Here is a 27,161-nt window from a genome sequence, read left to right on the forward strand (position 1 = left end):
ATTTCGTCTTTTCCCTTACACAAAACATTAAGTTTAAAAACTTTTAACTTGCACATTAAAGGTCTCGTTTTCTTTTTGCTTTAAAAACCGCGACTTAATTTTGTAACAAATGGCCCCGTTTGTTATTTTTATTTCAGGTTTGTTGTTGAAATTAAACGAAAGATTGAAAGTAAATGTTCTGTACATATGTGGATATATGAACAATGTAAATTGTCTAATCATACGTGGACTTGCACAAAGAGTGCGTGTTTGTGTGTTTGCGCGCGTGTATGTATGAAAACTTTCGTCATGACGTAGCTAATAAAGTCAGTCTCCTTACGATGATCGAGTATGTATTCATTTATCGGATATCGTTTTACTGGATGTCTGTCTGGATCTATGTGACAGTGGTGATTTCATTCTTATCTCGAGCTTCATATGAGAAAAAAGTGTGGAGGTTGATTTCGTTAGAAGTGTAATAAAAGTAGTTTGTAAAAGTGATTTAACCTGCAATTTGTTCCTCAAGAATCATTAAATTAGGAAGGCAGGGGGAAACAAGTTCCGGCTGAATATTGTCATCTATAAAATGTAAACGCACTCAAAGCGTCGTCTAAATAAAGAAAAATAACTCTCCAAGATTTAATTCAGAATTTTCAGGAGCTCAGCTCTCTGACCGTGCACAACCAAGCACATACACAAAGAACAGAAGACGCGCACACTGGCCACGGTATGGGAATAAACATAAACTAAATAACTGAACAGAGACAAGTGCCAAATAGTTTAGGAAATTGGAGTACAGCTGCAAAACTGACTTTTTTACGCATACGTGTATCCCTAGTGTGAAATATTGCAGGCTAACTCTGCAGAAAGTTCGTAACTTAAATCTGAACTGAAAAAAAGGCACCACCCAGTTGACTGCCATCCCTGTCGGCACGAAATATGAGTGACAACCCAAAATCCTCACTCCTTTTTTATATTAAAATTATTATCGGATGTGGGTAGGGGGCACGCAAGCTGTCAGATAATATGTTCTGCGAATAGATTTCGATGGGAGGAGTTTCTTGCCTCAGGGGAGTAGGTAGACGAAAACACCTTCAGCATCTTTTCCCTGGCGCGCGTTAATGTGGAGACGCAGCCCTTTGGTGAGGCGAGAGGACGGGGGAGCAGTCCAGCGCCGGAGCTTTGCACTAATATGGGATTTCACGGCATGGATGTGGGACGCTCTGTGAACTTACGCACACTTCTTTGACCTCTTGGGTAGCACATCGCTCAGGTACGGTAACTTTTCTCGCTTTCTCTCAAATAATAAAGGAAATTTTGTATTTATTAAAAACATATTAACCACTGGATGAGCCACTTTGATGCACAGTGAGGATTATTCTTCATCTTACAAACGCAATTACTCTGATCACAAATCCACTTTATAAAGGATTTTTGGCAAGTTGAACGTTATCACTTCATTTGTTTTCAGTCAAAGCAACTTGAACCCAATTATACAAAATTACAATTTCACATTCATTTAGTTTCTTCTTCATCATTTTTATTAAAATGGTTTTACAACGTGAACATGCCCAGAAAATTTGTACAATTTCCTCCTTTTATGGACCAAGACCTTTATATATATTTCAGGATAATTAGAGCTTTTCAGATTAAAATAGAGATGAAATGAGTTTAAGATGCATATCTCTTTGCAGTTGTGAGCGATGAGGCGCAGGTGGAATGCAAGGACAAGCCCCAAATTGCATTAGGTTGCAAAATGAAGAAGAATGGAAACCTGCTGGTTCACTTTTTAGACAGCAGTATGTTGCTCCATTTCTCAGTAGGCCTAATTTTATTTACTGCGTGTTTTATTTCCCTGATCTCTCTTTCTCAAAATGTCTCAACATTCTTTATGAGAAGAAGCTGAACTCAGTCTCAAGGGGGTTCCACATTATTTTCTCTTAACTGGACTCGAATGAAAAGATGCCAATCATGGGGAAAGAGACGGCCAGCGACCGAGGCAGCCAAGTAAGAAAACGTCATTATTTCTATAGTGAACATGTTTTTCTGTGTATCTGCTCTCATTCCGTGTCTTTACTGGACCCCGTCGCTGTCCGTGGTGCTGACGTTGGCAAAGGAAACACACAGCGACAGCTGCACTTACGCCAACTGACCACTAGGGGCGAAAACTAGATACCAGGCCTTTTACGTTTCAGGGGAGGAAGACCTTAGTCATCAGACAGTGAAATAAGTATTTACTCGCTTTGCGCACTCATTTAATCAACATTTAGCGTTATATTATCATGGTGCACTTGCATTATGCTTCATGTTTGGGTGGTTCTAAATTAAGATTGTACAGGGCAAAGACATCTTTCCACATTTTTCAAGACATTTCTTCCAAGTCCAAATTTCCAGGAATCCACAGACAACTTGAAATTCCAGTGTGCTGGTAAGATTACAGCATCCAGTCCGCAAATGATCAACCACCAGACCTAAAAGATCATCAATTTGCAGCTTTCATCCTTCAAAATTTCGTGAAGTCTCTGGAATTTATTCTGAAATAAGCCTCAAGGCATTTAGAATTAATTAATAACATTAGTTCCAATAATTAAAAAAAAAGCATAAAGAAAACATGTTACCACTTTAACAAATGAACACCCAGGATGTTGAGCCGCTGTCCTTCATTGTGTATATTACACCCATCTGTTGTTTTTATGACATCAGGTGTTGCCAAAGGTCCCTGTGCCCCCACTGAAACAAACCCTCGACACATACTTGAAGTGTGTCCAGCACCTGGTGAAGGAGGAGCAGTTCAAGAAAACCAAGGCCATCGTGGAAAGGTTTGGGGCTCCTGGAGGTGTTGGAGAGGTTCTCCAAAAGAAGCTTTTAGAGAGGAGGGACAAGATGACCAACTGGGTAAACTCTCAGATCTATAAGAAAAAAGAAAACCAGAAAAGAATAAATCTGTTTTCCCACCCTATCAATAAAGACAGTTTCTCTTTTGTACCTTTTTCTATTCATTAAATGTTCATGTCAAAAGCTCCATAGTCAACGTACTTTTCATATATTTATTAGGATTTTACGATGCAGAATGTGTAATCAGCATCAGGTTTGATTGTATTATTTTGTAACAAGGTATCAATTTGCATCTGCTCTATTTATTTTAAACATAAATTGATGGCCTCAGGATGGTACCATCCCTAAAATGATATACAACCCATTCACAAAGGAGCAGAGAAACATCTGGGGATAAAGATTTATGGGAGTCTCATCCTTTGCTGCGTCAGTCTCCCTTTCAGCGTCTTTTCAGCGTCTGGGAGATCAGTCAGTCCACAACTCAGCCTGTTCGTTGAAATCTATCATGCTCCCACTCTTACACTGGCTCCTTCCCACTCCTCTTTTCATCTGGCAGTGATGCACTGTAATGCTTTTTTTTTTTTTTTTTACTCCATCACAGGTCTTGACTTAGAAAGTAATAACTCGAGTCCAAAACACCAAACAAAGCAACATTTCTCATAAAGCGTCCCTGTGTTTTTATTTAGGTGTATGACTACTGGCTGGAAGACATGTACTTGAACAACAGGTTGGCCCTACCAGTCAACTCAAGTCCTGCCATGGTGTTTCCTAAGCAGATGTTTAAAGATCATAGAGACGCCCTCAGGTAAGAGCTGGAACATTCTCACTACTGTTGTTCAGACGCTTTAATGGTTAACAAGGTTGAATACTGCACACCATCACTACAGATACAAACTATACAGGACGTATCATTCAGCCCTGCAGCTGCTGACAGGGTGTACGTTCTTCTCAGCAGGTACGGATAAAGATCTGAATTACAGACATGGAAAGAATCACTGGCATCATCTCTACCCATTATTAAATGAGCTGTGGGTCCACCAGACATTACACCAGTCCATCCAGCCCTGTAACTCAACATGAGCTTTTGTCAGCTCATGCTGCACTAACTGAATATTTCCAGAGCACCCCGAGCAGCTGGTAATCTACTGACACAGCCACTGATTAGATTGGGAGTGACAGGGCCAAGCTCTCCGCAGAGACTGCTAGTCAGGCCTCATTCAGGGGTGTGGTGTGCTGTGGCCGCCTCCTCTGTATTGATCTAGCTTTGTGCGTAATAACACCAAGACAAATGACATACAACATAAAACCTAACAGGGCTCTGTGTTTTCCCTCTCTGCTCACACATACAGACCCCCTCTCACAAACACAGATAAACACACAGCTCACCCACTGTATCCTAGTAATTTACCATAATATGATTACAGTTAGTCCTTTGAAAGATGATAGTATATCTAATTATAATCATCAGCCAGTCCGCTGTGTATTCTGTGTTTTATAGCAAACTCTGGACCCCGTTTGCTTTTATTTCATCCTTTTAAGATTTGCTGCTCGTCTCATCAGAGGAGTGTTGGACTACAAGGCTCTCGTTGATGCGTAAGTTTAACCTGTAATGGACTACCTGTCACCCTGTGCCCTCCTCTGTGTTACCTCCACAGAGTAAAGTGAGTCAATACAAGACGAAGCAGAATAAGTGAGAGATAATCTGATGTGTGATGTTTCCCAGGCGAGCGCTACCAGTGGATTTTGCTCGAGGCCAGTTAGCAGGGACTCCTCTGTGCATGGAGCAGTACTACCACCTCTTCACATCATACCGCTACCCAGGGCTAAAGACAGACACGCTGAAAGTCCAGATGAATGCAGCCTCCTCTGCGCCAGAGCATATCATCGTGGCGTGCAAAAACCAGGTCAGGACGCTTGTATCCTGGGAGACGTTTGACACGCCATCACACTTCTAACCCCAGTCAGTGTCCAGTCCAAGTGAGAGAAAGTAAAAGTAAATGTTAGGATGCTTTAATATATCCAATTTATCAGTAAACACAAAATGCTGAGTGGTCTCCAAAGTGGTCAGTGCATCACGAGCCACGACTATATTTTGGCTAAAATGCCATTTGATTATCACCAGATATGTGGTTAGAGTTTCACTTAATTTAAAAGTTTAGGGTTGCTCTGAATATCTAAACTGGTTAGAAAAGCCATTTTACAACCTGCTCTATTTGAACATTTAAACTGGTCAGAATATGAAATTATTTCCATATAAAAATGTGCAGATATCTAAAGAATGAAGCCACTAGCAACAACAATGATCTTTAGGAGTAACTGATCAGGAAATATTAAACAGAACGTGTTGCACCGTGGAATGGTCATGCTTGTATCTTATCTCTCTTTCTGGGCCACATGAAGCTCCACAACAGCAGCCAGTCTTTTCTGACCTTCCCAACAAGACTCTGGAAGATGTTCTAATCATAAGCGACAGCATGAGGAAGCTTAATGCTGTGCTACAGTATGGGGGATCATATCATTATAGTTGCTCTTCCATTAGCACTATCTAATACCACAATACCCAAATTCAAACAGGAGCACAGATGAAGATATTTGATTTCTAAGTGTAGCTCTGGCCTCAACACAGCTGCTATTATTTCAAGCAAAAGATAATTTAATAAAGAAAGAAAGCAAGACTAAAGATTCCAGGTTAACGTGTGACCGTGCATTTTTAAAAGGTAGTTACAAATGCAAAATCTACATTTTGCGTTTCTCACCTAAATAGAGTGTGGCTTTAATTGTCCATGGAAAAAGGCACAGTAGGAGCTCTCACCTGGAAACGGATCTGGGAACTCTCAGTCTGTGGCACATAAGGGCCCGTCCCTATGGAGATACAGGCAGTTAACTAAATTACTGTTGACTGAATCTGCCACTTTGTCTGAGAGCTTCCTTGAGCTGCATATTTAACTGATCCCAGTAGAGGAGCCACATTTCAGGTAGCAACTGGTCATTTTTAGTCTCTGCCATTTTATTAGTGTCCTATGTGCAGTGTTATGAGGGTTATTGTGCCACAAAGCAGTGTGTTCAAGCAACAAAATATAATGCGTCTTTCAGGTGATAAGTGCAGGATAAAACTTTGAAGCAACACGAATTCTGTAATTTATTTTTCTCACTAGTTTTTCGTGTTGGATGTAGTCGCAAACAGCAAGCAGCTCAATGAGCTGGAGATCGTATCCCAGCTGGAGAAAATCCTGAAAATGTCAGAAAACGCTGAAGAGAGACTGCCTCCTTTTGGTATCCTGACGTCTGATGGGAGAACAGAATGGGCACAAGCCAGAGAGGCATTAACAAAAGGTCTCAGCACTGTTTTTTTTTTCCACTTTCAGAAGAAACAACCAAGTAATTTTCAGATGGATAATACAGACTCATCTGCCTCCTCGTCCATTCAGATCAAACCAACAGGGGCTCTCTGGCCCTGATTGAGAGCTGTATTTGTGTGGTGTGTCTGGACGAACCCAGCGGCCTGCAGCCCAGTGATAACAACAGGGCCCTGCTGATGCTGCATGGTGGCGGCCGTGAGAAGAACGGAGCAAACCGCTGGTATGACAAGTCAATGCAGGTAGGACTATATTCAAGGCATTTCAGTCTTCTGGGAACAGAGAGTTTAGGCCATTTGTTAATCCACCTTTTCTCAGTTTGTTGTAGGAATGGATGGGATATGTGGAGTGGTGTGTGAGCATTCGCCATTCGAGGGAATCGTTCTGGTGCAGTGCTCTGAACACCTGATGAAATACATGTAAGTTAGCTCGCTGTTGCAAGATATAGCCATACTCTATCTTTTTCTCCGACAACGTAAAAGACATAAATGTTGTTCTGAACAGAACAGGGAGTCCATCCAAGATAGTGAGGGCATCCAGCATCAGAGAGCTCCCCCCTCCAAGAAGACTGCTCTGGAAATACAACCCACACATCCAAGGACTCCTAGAGGCATCCAGAGAAAGGCTCAAGAGGCAAGACTGACACAAACAAACAAACCCAGAATAATATCCACAAATAATTCCACTTCTTTCTGGAGACACTAGGTCTCATCATTTGTGCTTTTTTTCTTCAGACTGGTGAACAATCTTGATATGGATGTTTTCAAGTTTAAAGCTTATGGAAAGGAATTCATCAAAAATCAGAAGATGAGTCCAGATGCATTTATACAAGTTGCTTTACAACTTGCATTTTACAAGTAAAGTATATTCTGTAGCTTTAAAGAAATCTTCCCCCATTTGCATTCAAATATGTTGATCATATGTTGTCTTTCTTTTACTTAGATGCAATAAAAGGCTTGTGTCCACCTATGAGAGCGCGTCCATTCGCCGTTTCCAAGATGGTCGGGTAGATAACATTCGCTCTGCCACCCTGGAGGCCCTGGCTTTCGTACAGTCCATGACAGATGAGAGGGCCGCATTCACTGTGAGTCGTTTTTCTCCCTTTGACCCCAGTTGATGAGCAACTCCCACATTACTGCTCATCAAGTCTGATTACGTGAAACAGGTGCACCCGGTCACCTCGGCATGCCAAACCCAGTCTCCCCATTTAACCAGATGATCTCCCTACAGATTTAATGCATGTATGAGAAATTAATTTACTGGCAGTACTCTATTTCTGCACAATGTGAAAAATGTCCTGTGTTTTACTTTTTTCTTTAAAATTATGTTTTCCCTCCTACAGGATTCAGAAAAAATGAAACGACTCAGAGCTGCTATTGATGTCCAGACAAATTATACAGTTGCAGTAAGTACAGTGTATATCCAAAATATGCTTTACTCACATCTGAAGACAAAGGAACAGTTCAATATTTTTGGGAATGCAAAAATGCTGAGAGTCAGATCAATACATCATCATGTGTATTTTACCCATTTACTGGAATTCCAAAAAACCTCAAATTGTATTTTTCATTCTTCAGCTTTCAAAAGCTGAAAAGGTGCTGGTAGGCAGACTTTTTACATTTGAGAAAAACCAGGCTGCTCCCAGTCTTTATGCTACACTAGTCACACTGCTTCCTGGCTGGAGCTTCAGATTTTAAAAAGGGATAAAGAATGGTATTGATTTACTCCTCTATCTTTTGGCAAAAAAACAAACAAGTGTGCCTCAAAAAATGCTGTTTGTCCCCAAAATGGCAGCAAGAGAAATGTTCAAAATCATTAAAAGGTGCAATCAACACTTTCTACCTCACTTATCACAGTCCACTCGGTTTGTAGCCCAAGAGCTGTCCAGGTAGTTCACTGAACATTCACCGTCTACTATGATGTGACCATTATGACGGAAAAGGTACTGTTCACCAAACAAGGGCTGGGCCTGTGAATTCCATGACTTTTCCGAAAATGCTCCATTAGCACCAAGTAAAAATGTGTTGTTCAGGCTATTACAGGAATGGCAATAGACAATCATCTCCTCGGGCTCCTGAGGATCGCAAAGGAGCTCAACATGGAAAAGCCAGAGATATTCTGTGATGAGACGTATCTGGCCAGTAACCACTTCATCCTCTCTACCAGTCAGGTAACATGTAACCCCATTCTGTTCTAATATTTAACGTGACTAACAACTAATCCAAAACAGAATCAGCAGAGTAAACAATAATAAACATCATTACAGCCCTGAGCTGATCATTTTTTCCCCTCAAGTACTAAACAGCTCTTCCTCTTGGCTAGCTAGACTGTGCCCTCCTCTCTCCAGGTCCCTACTACAGTGGAAATGTTCTGTTGCTATGGCCCGGTGGTGCCCAACGGCTACGGCGTCTGTTACAACCCACAGTCAGACCACATCATCTTCTGTGTATCTAGTTTCTGGGAAAACACGAAGACAAGCTCGGCCGTTTTTGTCAAAGCCCTGAAGGAGGGCCTGCTGGAAATTTGGGACCTGTGCAATAGAAGTAGTGCTGCAGCTACCAAAGTGGCTGACAGCAGCCAGGAAGCCAGCCAGCCTCATAAGTCAGGGAAGTAAGCCATACTGACAAAGCACACCCATTCAGCTGCTCCACTCATCACATTTAAACTTTAGATTTAGACTCCGTTGAGATGCCTTCATGTGTCTTTGTCTGTGCAGCAGTGTTACTTTCACAACAAAATTAACAGCCCTTTTACAGTTCATATGTAACTATATAGTTATGTGCAGTAAATATAAAAAATGTGGAAGAAAACTGGAAAATGATTTTTATTTTGGATCTGTGTGGACATCAGAATGATTTTTGGTTCCAGCACTGACCCTGTTTGACTCGGTAGACAGATTAAATGGTCTGCTGCCTTTAGGAAACTGAAGCCATGCCCACTTTGTAGCACTGATGTGAGGGGCAACTCCTCTGTCAGAGAGCAAATGAACTAAATGATCCTGGCGTACAATATAGCTCACACACAGAGTAGTACCACAATAGACATGACAGGATTAGAGTATATTAGACTAAATGTATACTATATTTAAGTGACTTCCGACAGTCATTCAGTGCTGGTCATGATGTGGTTCTGCCAACCATTTCAATTTGCGAGCCATTACGATAACAAAATACTGGGTCAGTCATTGTTAATAAGATCAATTTTAATGTGCCAAAGTTATTTTACTCTTGTATTGTGTGTACATTTTAGATTCCTATGGCACCATAAGGTTGCCAAAGAGGTGGTGCATATGTGACATCTCTCTAATGAGGAACTTCACAGTATATAAATATCTTAATATTGTGAATTAATAACTGTAAATATACATAGATGACTATAATTTGTGTAGAGGGGGAAAAAAAAGTGATGTGTGGTTTCAGCGGCACATTTGAAGTAGTCTAGTTGTAATGTATGTGTGCTCTGTTTTACAGCAATAGTTAACAAGTATAAAGTGTAATGAACAAATCAATTTTATAAACAAGATAAACTAGTGGTGACTGAGGCAACCCACTGTGTTCATGTGTATACGAGTGCTTAGCTGCACTTGGAGGGTAGTGATGCATTGTCCTGCTGTAGGTATTTTGTGCATAACGCTATAACAATTGAAATGAGAGCATATGTGCAGTTTATTCAAGTTCATTTATTTGTTGCATAGAGCTTGTGTAATATGAACTTGTTATTTTTGATATTCAGAAAAACTGGAGTAACATTAGAATGAATTATGGGACTCTACATCATGCATGTTGCTTTGGTCAAAAATATCACTGTACAGTGCCTCAGATTTCTCTACAAATGTATATTTTGGGTCTTGTGTTCATGCTACAGCAAATCAGTGGCCCAAAGCAGTGAAAATAAGGATATTTGTTGTCTTGTGTCCAGATGACAGTTTGTTATGTATTTGTCTATCAGTCATAGAAGTGAAGCTTGTCAAGAAAAGACAAACGGCTGCATGTTTATCTTTACATAGCAACTATAGTTTTATATCTCCACATACAAAGCCTATAAAACGACAAAGCAAATTATTATTAGCAAAGGGTACACGTAAAATAAGATGCAAACTATTTTCTTGCCAGATGTATTGTCTTATTTCTGATCTTACTTTGAAATGCTTCTATAAGTTCTCTCAGCTGACTGACAAGTATAAGATTTTAATGTTTCTCGTTATTTGGTGCATTTTTTTCTTTGAGACATTCATGAAAAGCAGCTAATAATCCCTGAAAGTAAATCGGGCTCTACTATTGTACTACAGCAAAGTATTAATGTGACCTGATAAATTAATGTGACACTCATCCATGACAACATTTTTGTGAATGGCAACTAATGTGTAATATATCATTAACACAGAGAATTCTATAAAGTCATTATTCAATGAATATTCAAATGAAAATTAACATCTGAAATTAAATGAACTATTGTATCTAATATTGAGTGTTTTCTGTTAAATTTGAAGTGAAGGGTGGGTCATTTTTCCTTAATATGTCATTCTCAGATTAGTTTGACATGGTAGAAATGAGGTAAGATTAAAAATCATGCGATGCATCTTAGTGTTTAATCAGTTTGTAGTGATTTGGTATATTGACCCTCAGTCAAAAACAATCATACATGAAATAGCTTACTAATGTTGGAAACAAATGTACTTACTTTGATTTGTTTTTAAAACATAATGCTAAGCTAACATGGCTGCAAAGTAAAGTCTAGCTGTGATGATAAGCCTTAAGTACAACTATAATTGCAAAAACAACTGGACTCATTTGCACAGAGATGTCTGTTTGTTGCATGACCACTTCACTAACACACTCCCAACAGATGGCCTTGTTCCGCCGGCATCTGATGAAATCTTCAGGGAGATACCCAAATTTAATTCTCCATTGGTTAAACCACTGAACCAAGTCGACCAAGTGCCCAGCATTAAACATTTAGTCAAGCTTCCATGAACTGGTCCAATGAAATCTGGAATACAAACTGGGCAGAAAAGAAATAACACAAGCTCATATAGATTAACAGTTCAGTGTGTTATTGGTAACAAGCGCAACACTGTCCAGTTCCAACATATTGCTCATCACCATCTCTGTATTCAGTAGCTGAGTGTTGCTGCTGAACTAAAAGGTAACAAAATTTGCATAAACACATTTTGCATTAAAGCACGTGACTTGAGCAAATTCATTTGTAAGTAAACATAAGACAACACCTACATGCTTGCAGTTATACGCTCAACATATACAGTAAGCATGCAGCAGACTCCATTTCATTTCATACAGCTGTAGGGGCCAGCAAGCTAGGCAAAGAGGACCAAGTCAAAAATGAGACATCCCAACCCCCTTGGCCACATCTTCAAGCACAGCCTGGAAGATCCAAGCCCTTCCCGGGGCAAATGTGAAATACCTGCCCTGTATGTCCTGGGGCTAACCCAGGGCATCTTTTCATTTGGACATACCCTGAAAATGTCCACAAGAAAATGTCTAATCCTCATCAGATATCCGACACAAACGGCTACGTTCAATTCACAGGTTAGGAAGGCATTCGTAGTGCTTCAAGAGACTTGTGTCAAGAATGAAAATGGAGACCAGAGAGAGATGTTAAAATCCTGGTTTCTTTCTCACCTTCACACAGCAGGCCAGTCATGGCGTGAAGTGGTGTAAATGTCAGATCGTTGGCAGTCTGTTTGTCCAGGCTGAATTACAAGTCACCTCATAGGTCTAACAGCAGGTTGTCCAGCTAGAAGTCTATCGACATAACATTAAGCTGGTTCACCTGAAGCTACTGCATTACTAGCAGCTAGTGACAAGCCTTGGCACAGAGATCAATGGCGGAAGCCCACATGGAGATGGATGATGGAAGAACATTACCGCTAATAGGTGTCTGCCACTTGCAGCCGGAGACAGAGCCTTACCTGCTGGCTGATATCGACTGGAGAGGGGAGCAGAGCTGTCCATCCAGATTCCGCCTGCTTAGAGGCCTGCCAGAGGCCAACAAAAATGAAACACCACTGAGCCCAGTTTTCTACCTCATTTGAGAACGACATAAAAGAGCAGGGGCTATGTTTATACAAGGTGTGACCCTCATACATACAAACTTCAGTCAATCAGAAACAGGGAGTTACCAATTCACTTTGTCTTTCCCCACTCCACCTTCATCTAAGATGGTATCTTTCAGCTTGTGGTCGACTGAACACCCCTGATCCAGGTAATCAGCAGCGGGTAAGGCAAGTATAGTTAGAAAACAAGCAGGGCAGTAGCCCCTGGGGACCAGGATTTCCCACTCTTGCTCTATAGGAGCACACAGGAAATGATAAGTAGCTTCAAGGCCACAGTTTGAGTTCGCCTACTCATTCAGAAGTTCTAAACCATAGACAGTGTAAGTATCTTTAAGCAGTATGGGGAGTTCTTAAAAATATTTCATTAGGCATCAGTTAATAAAGAGTTAGTTTTCTGTCCTTACAATTGACCAGAGAACATGCTCCAAAAGCCACGAACACGTCAGCTCTCACAAATCATGCCATGCGCTGTAATCACCATATAGTTGAAATGAGCCTCTGTAATTGAACACGTGCACATGAATCAAAAATAACAGCTGCAAGATTACAATCCCACTCCATTCAACAATTAGTTACACTGAACATGTCAGCTAAATGTGTTCACCACACTATTAATATATATTAGATCATTCAGCAGCCATGAGCAGTGATACAGCCATCTTTGAAAAAGAGACAGAGCTTGACATTTTTCCTCCAAAATGGAACAGGGAAAAAAAAAAAAACTTTCACCGTCTTGTGTTTCAGATATTGACATTTAAAAAGAAATTCAAAGATCGTACCACTGCCATTCTTACAATCTTTCAACTAAGGTTGAATCTAAATTAAAGCCGTCTATTCCCACTCACAAAGGAATTCTGATAATGGCCATGGTGGCATTTATGATGGAACTGCTCCCAGGGCATAAGCTACATTTACACACCATCTTGGAGCCTAATTGGGCACGAAGTGAAGCCCCATTAAATAATATGGCACAATATATAGTATCTGCCAAGAGCTGAAATCAAATACTTCCATGGAACCGGTCCCATTTAAGTTAGATGTAGATACAGTAACAGCACCGATTCTACTATGACAGAATCCTTCATGTTAAAAATCCAAGACCTTAAGTGTCATAAAATAACTTGATTGGCAACCATCATGGTTTTTTAAACAGGGAGTCAGAATTAAGATGTAGGTGAAAATGTGTTTCCATCACATAAAAGAATTGACAAAATACACAGTTCATATTTTCTGAAGAATTGCAGCACAATACGGCCCCAGTCATAATCACACATCGTTGCATATCCCCACAGTAGAACAGGCAGCTTCAAGCTCTTCGCTTCAGCGACTGTCAGCATTTTCCTCAGCTGTTTTGATATGGTATAATGAGGCTCTGCAGGGTGACAACATGACACCTATTCATCTCTAGAAAAACAGCATCTAATTTCTTTTCCTATTTACCCCCTGTTCAGTGCAGGTACCAGTTTTCTCAAGGTTTCTAAAGAATAATCCATCCACAGGCTGCATGTCAGCTGTAACACAAGCCATGATACTGTAAACGTAGTACCTAAACAGTGTTAGCAACGTATGATTCATTTTGTGATTGGAAGATCAATAACCAATTTGAAGATGACCTGGTGGAGAGGATCCAGATTGTGGGCCTGCGCTTCAATGTGCAGTGTAAATCTCAGGGGGCAGATGTGTGTCTAGGCCTGCCAGAGCTCCTGCTCTGGGGAATGATTTATGCCTCGGTCCTGCGATGTCCTGTAGCAGTAAGGCTCCCATCGAATGGCCAGGGCTAATTTGAGTGAAAGAGGTTGCAGGTTGAGGAGTGAAGAGTTGGGATCTAAGCAAAAGGATCAGAATGTTACAGCTAGAATAAGAGTAGAAAGTCTTAATTGGGGGGCATCAATCATTATCATAAGTACAGTACCAAGGCCTCTGTCTCTCTCTCTCATGCACACACATTTGCAAGATCTAAAGAGCGATAAGGAGACAAAATGAGAATCCATGACTGGGTAAGAGTTAAAGACTTTAGAAGGTAAATGGTTGTGCCAGGCCAACGTCTTAAGAGCAGAGTCAGTCATCTACAGAAGCACTGTAAAGAGACAAGCAGTTTAATGCTCTCCTCACATCAGAATAATAACCGTTCGCCCCCTGCATGGCCTCCCAGCCTAGCCATGAGCGCAGCTCTAACAGGCAATTGCATAAGTGCCAAATATGAATGGATCCATGATGACAGGAGGGAGAAAAGTTAGATGGAAAGAAGTCATTAAGAGAGCTACACTCCCCTTAAAAACCCCATCTCTGCAACACAGAGAAATTTGTAAACTGGCCATGAGCTTTGAAGGATATCTCATAATGCCTGACAAGTGAAAACCTGCACCAAGCAACTAATAGTTATACTGTCATAAGGGCAAATAAAAAGGCATGAGCTTGCATGCATGTAGGCTTTGTGGCTCTGGTCATGTGAGACACACACTTTGCAAAAGGCAATTCCCCTCAGTCTCTCAGTTCTCCAGCATATTTGTTCTGCTGCCAGACCAGACATGAGATGGAAGGTCTGTTGGTGTTAGGAAACAAGGTTATCTGAGGAGAAGCGAAAGAAAAAAAAGGTGTGCTTCATTAAGTGCTCAGTTCCCAGGTGGCCATTTGTCCCTGTAGCATCGTCCCTGAGGAGCAGAGCTGCATGGGGCTGGAAAGGGGATGAACAGAGGCCCACAGTGAGTAGCAGTAGAATCCTTGAGCGCCCAGCTGCCAGTGGCTCCATCACTCTCAGGACTGCAGTAACTAAACCACACGCCATAGAGCAGCGCCTGCTTCCCGACTCCACTACAGTGACCCATTAAGAAGAACGAATGCAGCTTCAACAGATGTGAGAATGGAGGAGTGTTCATTTGCCCATTTTCGACAGAAGACGCACAGCATACTTTGACACCAATTTCCTTCTGGTCTAAAGGTACATGAGACTTTTTAAAGCTTCCATAATGAATCATCCTTATTTTTGTGTAATTTATGATTATTTTGCCAGAATACAGTGTAAGGATCAGATCAAAGTCTTATAAAATAATCCAATACTTTCTTTCAATACAAGAAATGTAAAGGACAATGTTACTAATGTGTCCGTGTCTGAACTATAATCAAGACAGACCAGTCATCAACAGACTAGTCCATGAAAAGTTCAGTTAATGTATCCAGAAGAATTAAAGGACATTATGCATTCCCTCAGTCTTCAGGTACTACTTTTTAAATTTATCCCCAATGTCACAACAATCTAAACTGGAAGAAATAAACAAGTTCTATGGCTGTACTACCCCCACTATTAAAACAGAGTTTAAATACCAAAATAAAAAAACCAAATTACCACAAAAAAAGACATGGTGGGGAGCACACACACACACATTATAATCAATGAAGACATTATGCTGAACAGCTCAAGGGAGTTCCCTATGGACAAAAAACACCTTAATCCTTCCACTAAGAGATCTTATGAAAAATAAAGTGGCATTAGGAACCTAATGGGGCAGACAGCTGTGAAGTAATATAGTATGGCCACTTCTCACAGATTTGGCTCATGTGCATTCTGTAAATTCTTAAGCTCATTTGTGTTTATTTACTTCCAGGGGGCTGTGAAGGTAGATGGAGGAGGAGCAGGGAGAAGCGAGCCGGAGCTGTAAAGTAATGGTTCCATCTTTAATGAGCAAGTGGGGAGCGCAATATCTAGTGACAGACAGGGCACCTGCGCAGAGCCTCTGTCACAGTGGAAAGGCTCATCCTAAATCTTGCTCTTATTGCGATGAGCAGCGCGACAATATCTCACTCCAGAGACAGAACTTCAGGTTTTTATGGGTGCTTGGGTAATTGAACAGCATGAGGTAAAAAGTTCTAATCCACTTATCCGTAAAGGAAGTGTACCCAAACTAAATGACTGGTGAATTCACACCGGTATTTGGTCTTTACCCCCGTCTCTGCTGCCTTTCTCTCATAGTATTTTGTCACTGTGATATGTTAGTGAAGCAGCAGTGTTTGGCACTGGAGTAATGGCATCATCTACACTACATGTGTGCTGGTGTAAATAAGCCTGTCAGATTCATATGTAACAGAGAACTGAGGAACGGTGGCAGTGCCACTTTATAGCCCCTCAAGCCACACTTGTCAGGGAAACTGACCCACAAGACAGCTCGGACGGCAAGGACAAATGGGCTTTGTCTCTGTAGTTTACAATTACCCAACAGAGAGAAGGACTACATAGCATTTTCAGTCTCTAAAGCAGCCCAGAGAAATATCAGCTGACACAGACTCACGGCTGCTTTTGCCAGAGCTGAGGAGAATCTTACAGCATAAAATACAAAAACTGTCAGACTTTTACTTCAACAATCAAACAATCCTGACAGGTGCATAAAGCAACAAAATGTGAGAGATCCTAATATTGATTAGAAAGAAATAAATCATTTCCCAGATTTACAATAAATCACTTATAGATGTCCTGCAAATATAAATATAATTACAAATCACTTTTCTCCTTTTGCTCTGCTTTAATGTATCATGGTAATTTCAAATTAAGTACTTAAGATGAATGCAAAGATAAAGGAATCCATCTATGTACTTCTCTCAATTAGAAGCCATAAATCCCCCTAGAGTTATGATACTTGCAATCACTTTAGCATGTCTCATTTATGTTTTGATTAAAAAGGATGTCTCTGTAAGAACTGGAGGGCTTTCACAGATGAAATCCAATTAATATTCAGCATTAAGACCCAGCAGGGATTCACTTTCTAAGCAGGAAATCCTCAACCCCCTGTGCAGCCTTGCTGGCAAATCAAACGTGCTTTCAAAACACCGTAATTACAGTGTTGCCACAGAAAAACAGACTAATAAGAACAGTTTGCTTAATTTATCTGTGAACAACAGTCAAAGAAGCACATACATCCCACCCATTGTCCAGCAGCAGAAACCTCTGCACTGAGTGCTGGCAGCCTAACAGTGACAGCTCTGTAACAAGTCCAGTGCACAGCAGAGCCTAGAGGTCGACTCTGCCAGCACTTCTTTCAGAGGCACAAGTTCACATGCTCTCTCCTCTCTAGGGACAGACATGCACAGATTCAACTTGCGACACGTGACAGCCGCTTGTCTCAGGTCACTCTCCTCCACTATTCCCAGCAGTCCACCGTCACAGATTCCTCAAAAACATGTAACAAACAACTTATAATGCACTTTAAGATGTTGGCAAAAGTTTTGGACGAGGCTCTCATTCTCCAGATTTTAGCCACAAAACAGAAGGGTTGGTTGAATCCTTTTGTCAAGTTAATGTCAGCATGATGGAAAAGCCTGAGGTGCCATGGTGTGTCTTTAAAGTGCTAGTTATTCCAACAAACAGTCGAAAACCTAAAAAGATGTTAAACTTACAATGATAGCTTGTAGAAAAATTGTGCTGTTGCTACTTCAGTAATATCCAGTACAGAAAAGTAATATATCCTCATATTTGAGATTTCAGAGTAATAAATGGCTTTGGTGATTAATCCACTATCAAACTGGCTGTTGCTTAATTTTCATCTTAAATCTCTGCACCATTTCAGCACTAAATCTGAAAAGCAAAATACCCTCATTTATTTTTCTTACTTTGTTTTTCTCTGAGGAAACAACTATTGTCATGTGTTGGAATCAAATCATATCCTGAAAACGATGAAGACCAAAAGCCTGTAAAATGTCTCCTTTGATATGTGCAAGAAGCATCTGTCTCTGGCACCTTTGAAACCCAAAGAGAGACATCTGTCTGATCCCATAACATGTCCAAAGATCTTCACATATACACCTCATTCAAACACATGGCAAATGAAGTTATAATTTAAACCTTTTTAAAGCAAAATAAATGTCTCATATTCCCTAATAAGCTTCCTGTTGCACTTTGAAATCTTTGCCAGGGAATGGAATATATTTTTCTCTTTTTGAAATGATGATTGGTCTAGTGTGGACATGGAACAGATGGTGTTATCCACCTCATGGGTAGTAGGAGGTGGAAGGAGCAACAAGTGTGCAATTAAAGGCCTGAAGAGATTCCTTCAGTTCAAAACAGATGCAGAAAGTAAACCAATTCAGCCATATACTGCAAAATTAATAGTTCATACCTGATGCAGAGTTGAATCTAGTGTCCTGATAGATTTTAAAATTAAATCAGCAAGTGCACATGAAAGATAATGAACAGTTCATGCAATTTTAAGGGGTAAGCAATAGGTGGACTGTCCCCTAATGAACAGTTTCTGCATACACATTTCAGAGGTAATCATCCTACAGCACTACAATTATTTATCTAGCAGTTTTTTCCCCTCACTAAACTAATGCTGAGAAAAGATTAATAATAACTCAAACTGGATTTCAAATGAGTTTAAATGAAAAATTATGCAACACATGTTGTTAGCAGCACATTATTTTTGCTGTACATCTTTCAAGAGCTTTTTCTACACAAGATGGCATCGCAAATGGACTACTCCTTACTTGTGTGTGCAAGAAGCGATGGCCTTGCTCCGTCTTTCGTTCAAGCTGAGTCAGTATCAATCCTATATCTAATAACAGTAGGAGCAAAAATAACATCCCTCACTCAATCCTTGACCTTACAGCGCGAGCAGTCTGTTTGGTTAAAAGGTACAGCTATCACATAAAAGTGGATTTTTCTTTTGGATCAGTTGTCATGGAAACCAAACTAAACAAAAATGGCAACAGAAAACAGTCTAACAATTAATTGCTGTCATGGACTTATACCCCTCCCTCTCCTTTAAATAAGCCCATATTTAAGGGTGTTCTTGGCTACAGGCTGTTTAGACCAATAAAAGACAATGCAAGCAGGTTTTCAAAGCAGCAAAGGAACTGCCTTTGGGCAAGGAACTATCTCAGCACGCGTAGAGCTGGAGGAGAGACACAATTACCATAAAACGATAGGGTCTATGCCACTGCTGAAGCGCCACACAGGGCACAAAGGAAGTGGTGAAACATTTACTGTAGGTCACGCCGAGTTCAAATTCACACAGATACACCAGTGCAAGCCGAGGATATCACAGATGATATATCAGTTTGTTAACAAGAATGGCACAAATATGCATTAACAGTGGATAACAGAGCCATGTCTGAAATTAAAAAACAACTTGCCTGCAAAAGACTAATGGTTCTATGATGGTTATGTCACAAGATAAAGTTACCGTCATCTGGACCCTGCTTTGCAGCTTTAAAATCACATGCTAATTTTATCTGCCTTGCTTAAGTATGTAACTACAACTATTAGTTTTAGATTCACTGTTAAGCTTGGCTGACTGTGAAGTCTCTGTTGCTCCCATAAGCTAGCTGCTATAATGATAATCACTTTAATTTGGCCAAGTATGTTATAGACACAAGGAATTTGTCTCCATTTCAGAACTGAGGCAACATCTGCGGTGCCATTGGTGCAACCTGGGGTTCAGTGTCTTGCCCAAGGACACTTCGACGTGCAGACTGCAGGCACCATGAATCAAGCCTCCAACCTTCCAAGTGGGGAAACGGCTGCTCTACCCTGGAGCCATAGCCGCCTACAAAACGGTAACAAGATGCACCTGTGCTGAGAGTCTTGGCAATAAACACTTCTTAATAAATCTCTGCAAGTGCATAGATTAATCAGAGTAGGCAGCAAATACAACCACCCCAGAGTGAGCTTTTGGATGTCTAAAATATAACAGGTGATTCTGTCACACTGCAAAGGTTTTAAGTGAACGCCAGACAAATACAGTGACCCTATTTCTATTTAGCTATTAGCAGTAAGGACCTTTACATATCTCTGCTTGAACCAATAGAGTAAAATGCAATAATTCATGACTAATGTTTGAAGATATAATCAGTTGCAAATTAGCTCCATCATACATGTACCCTGATGCCCCAGGTGTATGTGCAGCATCCATCTTTTTTCATAAAAAAAGATGGATGCTGCAAAAATTATCATGGAAAGGACAAAGTATGAATAATTAGCAAAACAGAGCTAATGACAACAAAGTATATTTTTGCTTTATGTCTTCAGTCCAAACAAATGTAAGCCAAAGCTCTCAGGGTTTCATCAAACATATCAATATTCAGATGATAACTGCTTTAATCTGTGGCCAAGAGAACCTCACAGAATTCCTCCAAACTCCACAGGGGCTTTCCAAGTCTAATTAAAAATCATAAGAATATACAGTATGAAGTAGTGGATAATAAATTTCAATTGGCCTTCCCATTTATAATACACTACATGAGCAGAGTTGACCTTCTTGGATGGAAACAAAGCAAAGGAGGAAAAATGATATGGCAATATCATTGTAGAAGCCAATGCTTAACTTGTTCTCTGGGGTCCACTGATAATTCATATAATATGCTTGTATATGTATGAGAACTTTGCATTATTATAGCGCTGTCTGTGTGATCCCTCAATTCAAATGAATGAGCGCACTGTACCTAGTTCTCCACACCAAACCCCAGCTCCTATTTCCAGCACACTGCTGCACTTCTTGATGTTCAATACAGCAATGCAAAAAAACTGGAACATTCTTCCTAGCTGCAGAAAATACATTTTACAATACCAACTACATTTCTCTTGGTTTAGTAGCTATCATCTGGTTCATAGTTGCAAAATTAATCTATAATATGTCCCGTGTCAGTAGCATGAAAATAAAAATCACAGGTTTTACACTTTTGGGAGGCACTATTCAATAGCGCTCTGTTTTATTTCCAATCTTACCATTTGCCATTTTTAATCAAACCCTAAGCAAACACCATCACCAAAATATCCCTATTAAAGCTTCAGTACAATGTGGGGAGCTTTAGGTAAAAAAATTAATGTATTCATTGATGGAAAGAAATAATTTACAGTCTTCCAAGCAGCTCTGTGAGGCCAGATTTAGGGACAACAGTACTTTGAGCTAAATATTACTGTGAGCATATTTGCTAACATATGGATTCTAGCAGGTATGGTCCCTATTTCAACTTGGTTGTGTGTTAGCATGCTAGCCTTTTCTTGTTAGCCTGAAACACAAAGTACAACTGAAGATGATGAGAATTAGTTAAATACAGACAAAAGTGAAATTTTGTCCCGATGACTTTGCTATATGGAAACTGGTGCCATTACAATACATCCTGAGGAGGGCAAGAATGTCTGTACCACATTTCCTGACAATCCATTAAACAGTTGAGACATTAAAACAACAACAGTAAAGTCAGTAGGATTCACTGTCTAGAAACCATCAATGTTTGTACCAAATTTGTGGCAATGCACTCAGAGGTTGAGATATTTCACTGAAGAGGTGAAAGCTTTTACCTGCTGGTGGCGCTAGAGGAAAAGTCAGGGGCCATTTCACTGCAATCCACCAAACATATTTCATGCCCACATTCCAGTCTGGAAATCCACACCACTAGCACTGCTAAAGACAAAACAATTTACTCCAGCAAAACCAACAGCAATTTCTATTAATGTTATAAATTGGTAGGTATAAGCTGACACTGTGAGGAAAGAACAATTACAGAAGATCTTCAAAATCAAACTGTATTCCCTCCCACCTGCAAACTCCACTACTTACCATTTCCATAACCAATCTGCAGTAGGCAATCATGTTTAAAAGACTAAACACTGTTCATGTTTGTGACTTGATGAAAGATGGTAGTCAAAAGGTCAAAGACAAAAACGGGGCTCACCGCAGAGGGATCAGTTCAGGAGGATACCCCTGTGTGTCTATGGTGGGTCCCCTTGGGAGAGAACGCACCAAAAGGCTTTTTTTTGAACTCAGCAAGCTACAAAGAGAGACCACCTACATCTCCCCTGATTCCATGAAAACAGACAGCACCAAGCTTAGAGACGCCTACACCTCATTCACTGAGGCTCCCAGGAGTCCATTCAATACTGTGCACTCTGGGTACAAAACTAATTTAACATTCAGCTAAAAATATTTAATCAATAACCTGCTGACTGGGTAATCTGTAAATTGACAGATAACAGCTCATTAGGCATGTAACTAAATAATCACACAGGGAAAAGTCACAAGGTGGATCACTGAAATAATTAACCATACATTAAGGTAAAAAGATCACATCAATACAGGCGGCGAATAAACATTTTAGTATGTACAGTATAATTGACTGTCTTTTCAATATTGTAAATGATACATGTCAGATTGTCTGCCAATTATAGTTTTGCCTACAAATACCTCAAAATATGTACGTTGCCTAAACATTTGTCAAATGTCATCAAACCTGGATACAAAGTTCCATAGACTGACATTTCCATCAGGCAGCTTCTTATTAATGCAAATGAAGGTGTGTTTTAACAGACAGACGTACCACACAGAAGCCCCACTGCCTTGCTCTCACTTTTCATTAGTGTTCTATAATCTACATTTTACTTAATGAGGTGTCATGTACAGTTTATATAAAAGATATGACCTTATTAAACTGTGAGGGTTAAGAAAAGATAAATGGCAAGACTGAACTGAATTTGCCTGTGACATCCATGGGACAAGAGGGCCTCACTCTGTTCATAGATGTCATCTGTGGCTCTATTCAAATGGTGAATCTGAATATGCTATATTAAACATGTTAATATTAAACATACTCAAAACTGGTTCTTTTTATTATTGGCTTAAGAAACAATCTGTCAAAATGTTACATTTTCACTCAAGTGCAGAAAACATTCAGATTTACAGTGAGATCAATTATAAACAAATGAATCTTTTAACTACAACTGGATTCCCTGAAATGTGCATCGCATGCACAAAAGAACCCACAAAATGTATTGATGGACTTTTAATAGTAACTAAATAGTACTATTTTTGCCATAAATGCAAAAGCTGAGAGCCTATTTCCCAAAAAGCCAAGGTGCTCTTTAAATCAAACTGTCTTCATGAGACCACTTCAAGCTTTCCAAACCCGATCTTGTAATTCTTCTCCTTTAACTTGATTTTTGACAGCCAATTCAATTAGGCTGGATATATGTGGGTGTAAAAAAAGGAAACATGACAAACTCGAAGATGGATGGCAACCTTTGCTTCACCATTTAAAAAAAAAATAAATAAAATAAAAAATTGCAGTATATTGAAGCTCAATCCATTGGCATATTACCAGCAACAGCAAAATGAAAAGAGCTTGATCTCCAGTGCCAGACAGGGTCATAGCTAATCACCTTCTGTGGTTCGGTTGCTTTTGAAAAGGATCTGCATGCTAGATTTTCATTTTGGGCTGCCATTGGTGAAGACGATATTTGGTATACTCTTAACTAAAAGCTTATCTAACAAAAACTAAAAATGAAACTGAAGGCAAACTGAGAATGTTTTAATTTGGTGTTTCGTTTTCCAAAGGTAGGGCACAGTGACTCATCAGCCACCTGACCTTAACGGCTGTCTGCAGGGACGTGTTGTCTGGCCAAGCCCCTGTTGGAGTCGCTGGGCACATGGGAGGAGCTGACCTGTTGGTAGATGAAGGAGTAGAGATTGACGTCAGGGCGCCGACCGAGACAGCTCTTGCACACTGTGCTGTAGTACCGCCCCAGCAGATCATACACCTCCCCTGTGATGAAGACAAGGAGAATGTGTTAGTCGTTTACTCTCTACAGTAGAAGGCAAGTATAATGTGGACATGTTTACAGGATCAATAATCAGCCAGCATTCTGTTCTAAGATCAGGTAATTTACAGCTAAATTCTAAGAGGGAATATTATTCCAGTTAACCAAGTTATTATTTCATGCAGCATATCCTCGGCAGTGCAAATCAAAAAAAAAAGTGCTCAAAAGAAACAGTTGCACATCAACAAGATGCAGGCAGGATGGTTGTTTGCTTTACCAACACTGATGTTCCTCTGACTGAGAAAAGTGTGCATGTTGTGGACATCTGTCATGAGCTGGCTGTCACCAAAGGTGAAGTAGGCCACATCTCGGCCCGCCTCAGCAGCTGCCAGCATCTGGAGCAGAGCTGGAGGAAAAGAAAGGCTGTGTTAAACCACAACAACAAGATTTGTTCACACAATTTCACCTTCTTAATTGTAAAATTCAGTAGATGATATTACTACGAAAGGTAAGAGGCACTAGCCTCTGTGGCATGTACAATAAAAGGTAAATTGCAATAATAGAGCTCACCCCCACAGAAAACTCTGGATGAGAAACAAAGAGAGGCCAAGTCTGGCCCCAGAGAGCTGTGAATATTTTAAGAGACTGGAAATATGTCTGCTGATTAATGAAGTTTGGGACAGTGGAAAGTTAATGAGCAAAACTGAATCAACATTTTCAGAATAGGGCTAAGATGAATATGTCCTCACTTCAGCGGTTTCTCTCCTGCTCCATTTTAAATGCTGTTTTCAAAAATCATTTGACAATTAAAAATAGGTGGCTGCGTGAGGCCATGGAAGTTAAACCCAGGAGGAGAACAGCATCTGAATTATGAAGCTCTTCCTGGGAGACATTTCATTAAACAGACAGTTAGTGATGGCGCCTATGATGGACTATACCCTGCTAATTAACAAATATGCATGGCTGTGTGCACAGTTTGCAAGCACAAGGGCTCTAAATGGGGTAGAAAGTGAGAAGCAGAGCTGCTACTGCAACTGGTTAGCATAAACTCTCCTGAAGCTCCCTGCTCAGTGCTGGTGACACAAGGCTCAGACAAAGTGCTGCAACAGATTGATGGACTCCAGCAGGCGATCAATTTCGCTATTAATGGAACATATTAACTTTGTCATTTGATCAATATAAGGAAGGTGACGAATAAGCCTTAAGTAAATGAATGCATTCCTGGATGACAAATGGATGCCCACGCTGATCTGCAGAAGCTTTACAGTCTGAAATGCATTGCTGTATTCAGGTAGAGCCACTTAAAAAGCCAACACAGCACATTTCTGGGTAAGATCTACTGATGATGGCGTTACATCATTGCTTACCTTTCAGACGTGCATCACCTCCAAACACCCCACAGCCCCAGTTCCCTGTAGCCACAGCTGCAAGGTTTTGGCTTCGCTCCTCAGGGCGGGCAAAGCCACAGTAGGCCTGAATGAAGACAGAGTAAAAGGAGGCAGTAAATTAGGACAGAAAAGGAAAACACAAGTCATTATGATAGGACAGGCGTTCTGTAGCAGACACTTCATATAACACAGAGGAGGCAAGTAACATTTTCCTTGTCCAAAATCATTCACTTTCCTCTCCATGGTAAATGCTTTATAGTTTACTCAGTAGGGAGCAGCACATACAAAATGATCATCATAATACATTTTACAAATCATGTCATTTCTTAAATTCACACCTATTCCCTCAGTCTCATTCCCACTGGTGTGAAACTGATGTGGCTTTTACATATGGACAATCCCAGACTAAACCCATGTGCATGAACAAGAACATTTGACGCCACATGTAGGATGGCTCTTACATCACATGAGAAATGTTGAATATAAGATCTAAATGGGGCTGGACATTAATTTTCCCATTAGAAATTAAGTGAATAGTGAAAATGAATTGTAAGAGCCCATCCTCCCCATGACAGTTTATAAATTCTTCTTGTGAAAGGGCAGATATGACAGTTAGCTGAACAAAATTCGAAGCAGGATTGATCTTCATGTTGATGCATTCTTCACACACACTTGTCAGAGTTGTCAAACTCCTTTACGCTTTCTGATGGCAGGCTTGACAACATCAACAACTTGATTTTCTATTACAGATGGACATCCCTATGTGGGATCATTGCACATACAGATGGATTATTTAAAAAAAAAAATAGTTAAGTAAAAATAATAATTGTGATTAATCACCCTGAGGTCAATTATGTTAATTAAAATTCATTCTGGGCCTAATGGACATTGAAATGAATAGGATTAAGCCTATTTCTACATATGATAATCCATCAGTCTGAACAACACAACATTATTCAAATGTTTATCCTGATAAAAGTAAACAAGTCTATGCCATCTCAGCCAACATTTGTATTGAGACCAATTATCAACAAAATGGACTGATAACAAAAAGATCGTGGTAGCCGGCTCTCACACTTCCACTGCCAAGAATTATAAAAACCATTTGTCTAAAACAAAAAACACTTATTAGCACTCGCTGTACAGTTGCTAATACCCACTTTCAAAAACCTAGCATCATGTTTTTGCTCTCAGGTATTTTACAGTCTGATCTACAGTGTCAAGTACAACAGCAAAAGGAGCGTGCCCTGCAGAGTCAAGAACCTGAACAGGAGGACAAAAACACTCAAGCAGGAAGAAATACTCTTAAAGTAAAAAACAAAAACAAAAAAACACCTTGTTGAGTTCTCTGTTGATTTTGTCCGGATGAAACTGTTCAAGAAAGTTTCTGAAATGCAGTGCGTCAATGGCTACAATCTCTGTGCATCTTCTCTGCCAGCCATCTCTGAAACAAATCAAAGAAATGGTTTGGCACTATTTTACCTACAACAACATTAATGGGTGTTAGTCAAACAGGGCAATGATTTATCTTAGCTCCATCCATGTCAGAAATAAGAAAGCAGCAGAAATAGTCAAGATAAGTGAAACTGTCCTCCATTGAGTCATGCCCTTAATAGTGCTAAACTATTTGTAACTCAAGGGTTTAAACATAGCATTTAGTTATTATTTAAAGCATCTAGGAGTAATAAATACCTAGGAGTTGTGTCCTGGTGGCTACCAGCCCACTGATAGGTCTGAGCATAGCCGGTGTATTTACTGTACTGCTCCGTACCTGGCGGTAATAAACAGGGACGTTAGTCATACACCATGGCAAAGCGTTGTCATAACATTAATGTACATTTTTAAACATGGTCAGAATGAAAAGAATAATGTATGTAGCAAAGCTGCAGTTCAGGTAAAATTACAGTGATTTAATTGGCACATAAAATTCAGCTCAGTCACCAATGAAGCTAAATAAAAACATTGTTTATAGGAAATAAGAAAAGGCTTTCACTTCTGGTGTAATAAGCAAA

The 27,161-nt window shown here is 40.1% G+C and overlaps 2 protein-coding genes across 9 annotated transcripts in view; one reads left to right on the top strand and one right to left on the bottom strand.

Annotated features, from left to right (window-relative positions):
- Positions 1–30: 30 nt before the first annotated feature.
- chatb (choline O-acetyltransferase b) lies at positions 31–11,860 on the top strand. 4 transcript variants are annotated; one of them, XM_020605129.1, is made up of 15 exons: positions 31–1,252; positions 1,879–1,986; positions 2,683–2,874; positions 3,501–3,619; positions 4,354–4,407; positions 4,538–4,718; positions 5,970–6,147; positions 6,243–6,412; positions 6,489–6,589; positions 6,675–6,803; positions 6,905–7,027; positions 7,113–7,254; positions 7,513–7,575; positions 8,203–8,340; positions 8,497–11,860. In XM_020605129.1, the coding sequence occupies exons 2-15, from the start codon at positions 1,942–1,944 to the stop codon at positions 8,782–8,784; spliced, it is 1,923 nt and encodes a 640-aa protein (XP_020460785.1). In that variant the 5' UTR covers positions 31–1,252; positions 1,879–1,941; the 3' UTR covers positions 8,785–11,860. The 4 variants fall into 4 exon arrangements, with proteins under 4 accessions (XP_020460785.1, XP_020460784.1, XP_020460786.1 ...); XM_020605128.1 differs by lacking the exon at positions 31–1,252 and having other exon boundaries at positions 1,473–1,986; XM_020605130.1 differs by lacking the exon at positions 31–1,252 and having other exon boundaries at positions 1,473–1,986; positions 8,518–11,860.
- Positions 2,793–27,161, bottom strand: part of LOC109962938 (poly(ADP-ribose) glycohydrolase) — a 43,106-nt gene continuing 18,737 nt past the window's right edge. The window contains exons 13-19 of one of the 5 annotated variants that reach the window (XR_002275335.1): positions 26,842–26,920; positions 26,485–26,593; positions 25,129–25,234; positions 24,039–24,167; positions 23,666–23,766; positions 21,530–21,632; positions 2,804–2,888 (exon numbers count right to left, since the gene is read on the bottom strand). Coding sequence is in view for 3 of the 5 variants with exons in the window: in XM_020605113.1 (XP_020460769.1) it covers positions 23,591–23,766; positions 24,039–24,167; positions 25,129–25,234; positions 26,485–26,593; positions 26,842–26,920 (599 nt within the window). In the remaining 2 variants the exon portion in view is untranslated. Of the gene's footprint in view, positions 2,889–21,529; positions 21,633–23,511; positions 23,767–24,038; positions 24,168–25,128; positions 25,235–26,484; positions 26,594–26,841; positions 26,921–27,161 lie in introns of those variants that run through there. The other 4 variants (XR_002275334.1, XM_020605114.1, XM_020605113.1 and 1 more) reach the window with 4 other exon arrangements.

Source organism: Monopterus albus, unplaced genomic scaffold, assembly GCF_001952655.1.
Source record: "Monopterus albus unplaced genomic scaffold, M_albus_1.0 scaffold69.1, whole genome shotgun sequence".
Lineage (NCBI taxonomy): Eukaryota > Metazoa > Chordata > Actinopteri > Synbranchiformes > Synbranchidae > Monopterus > Monopterus albus.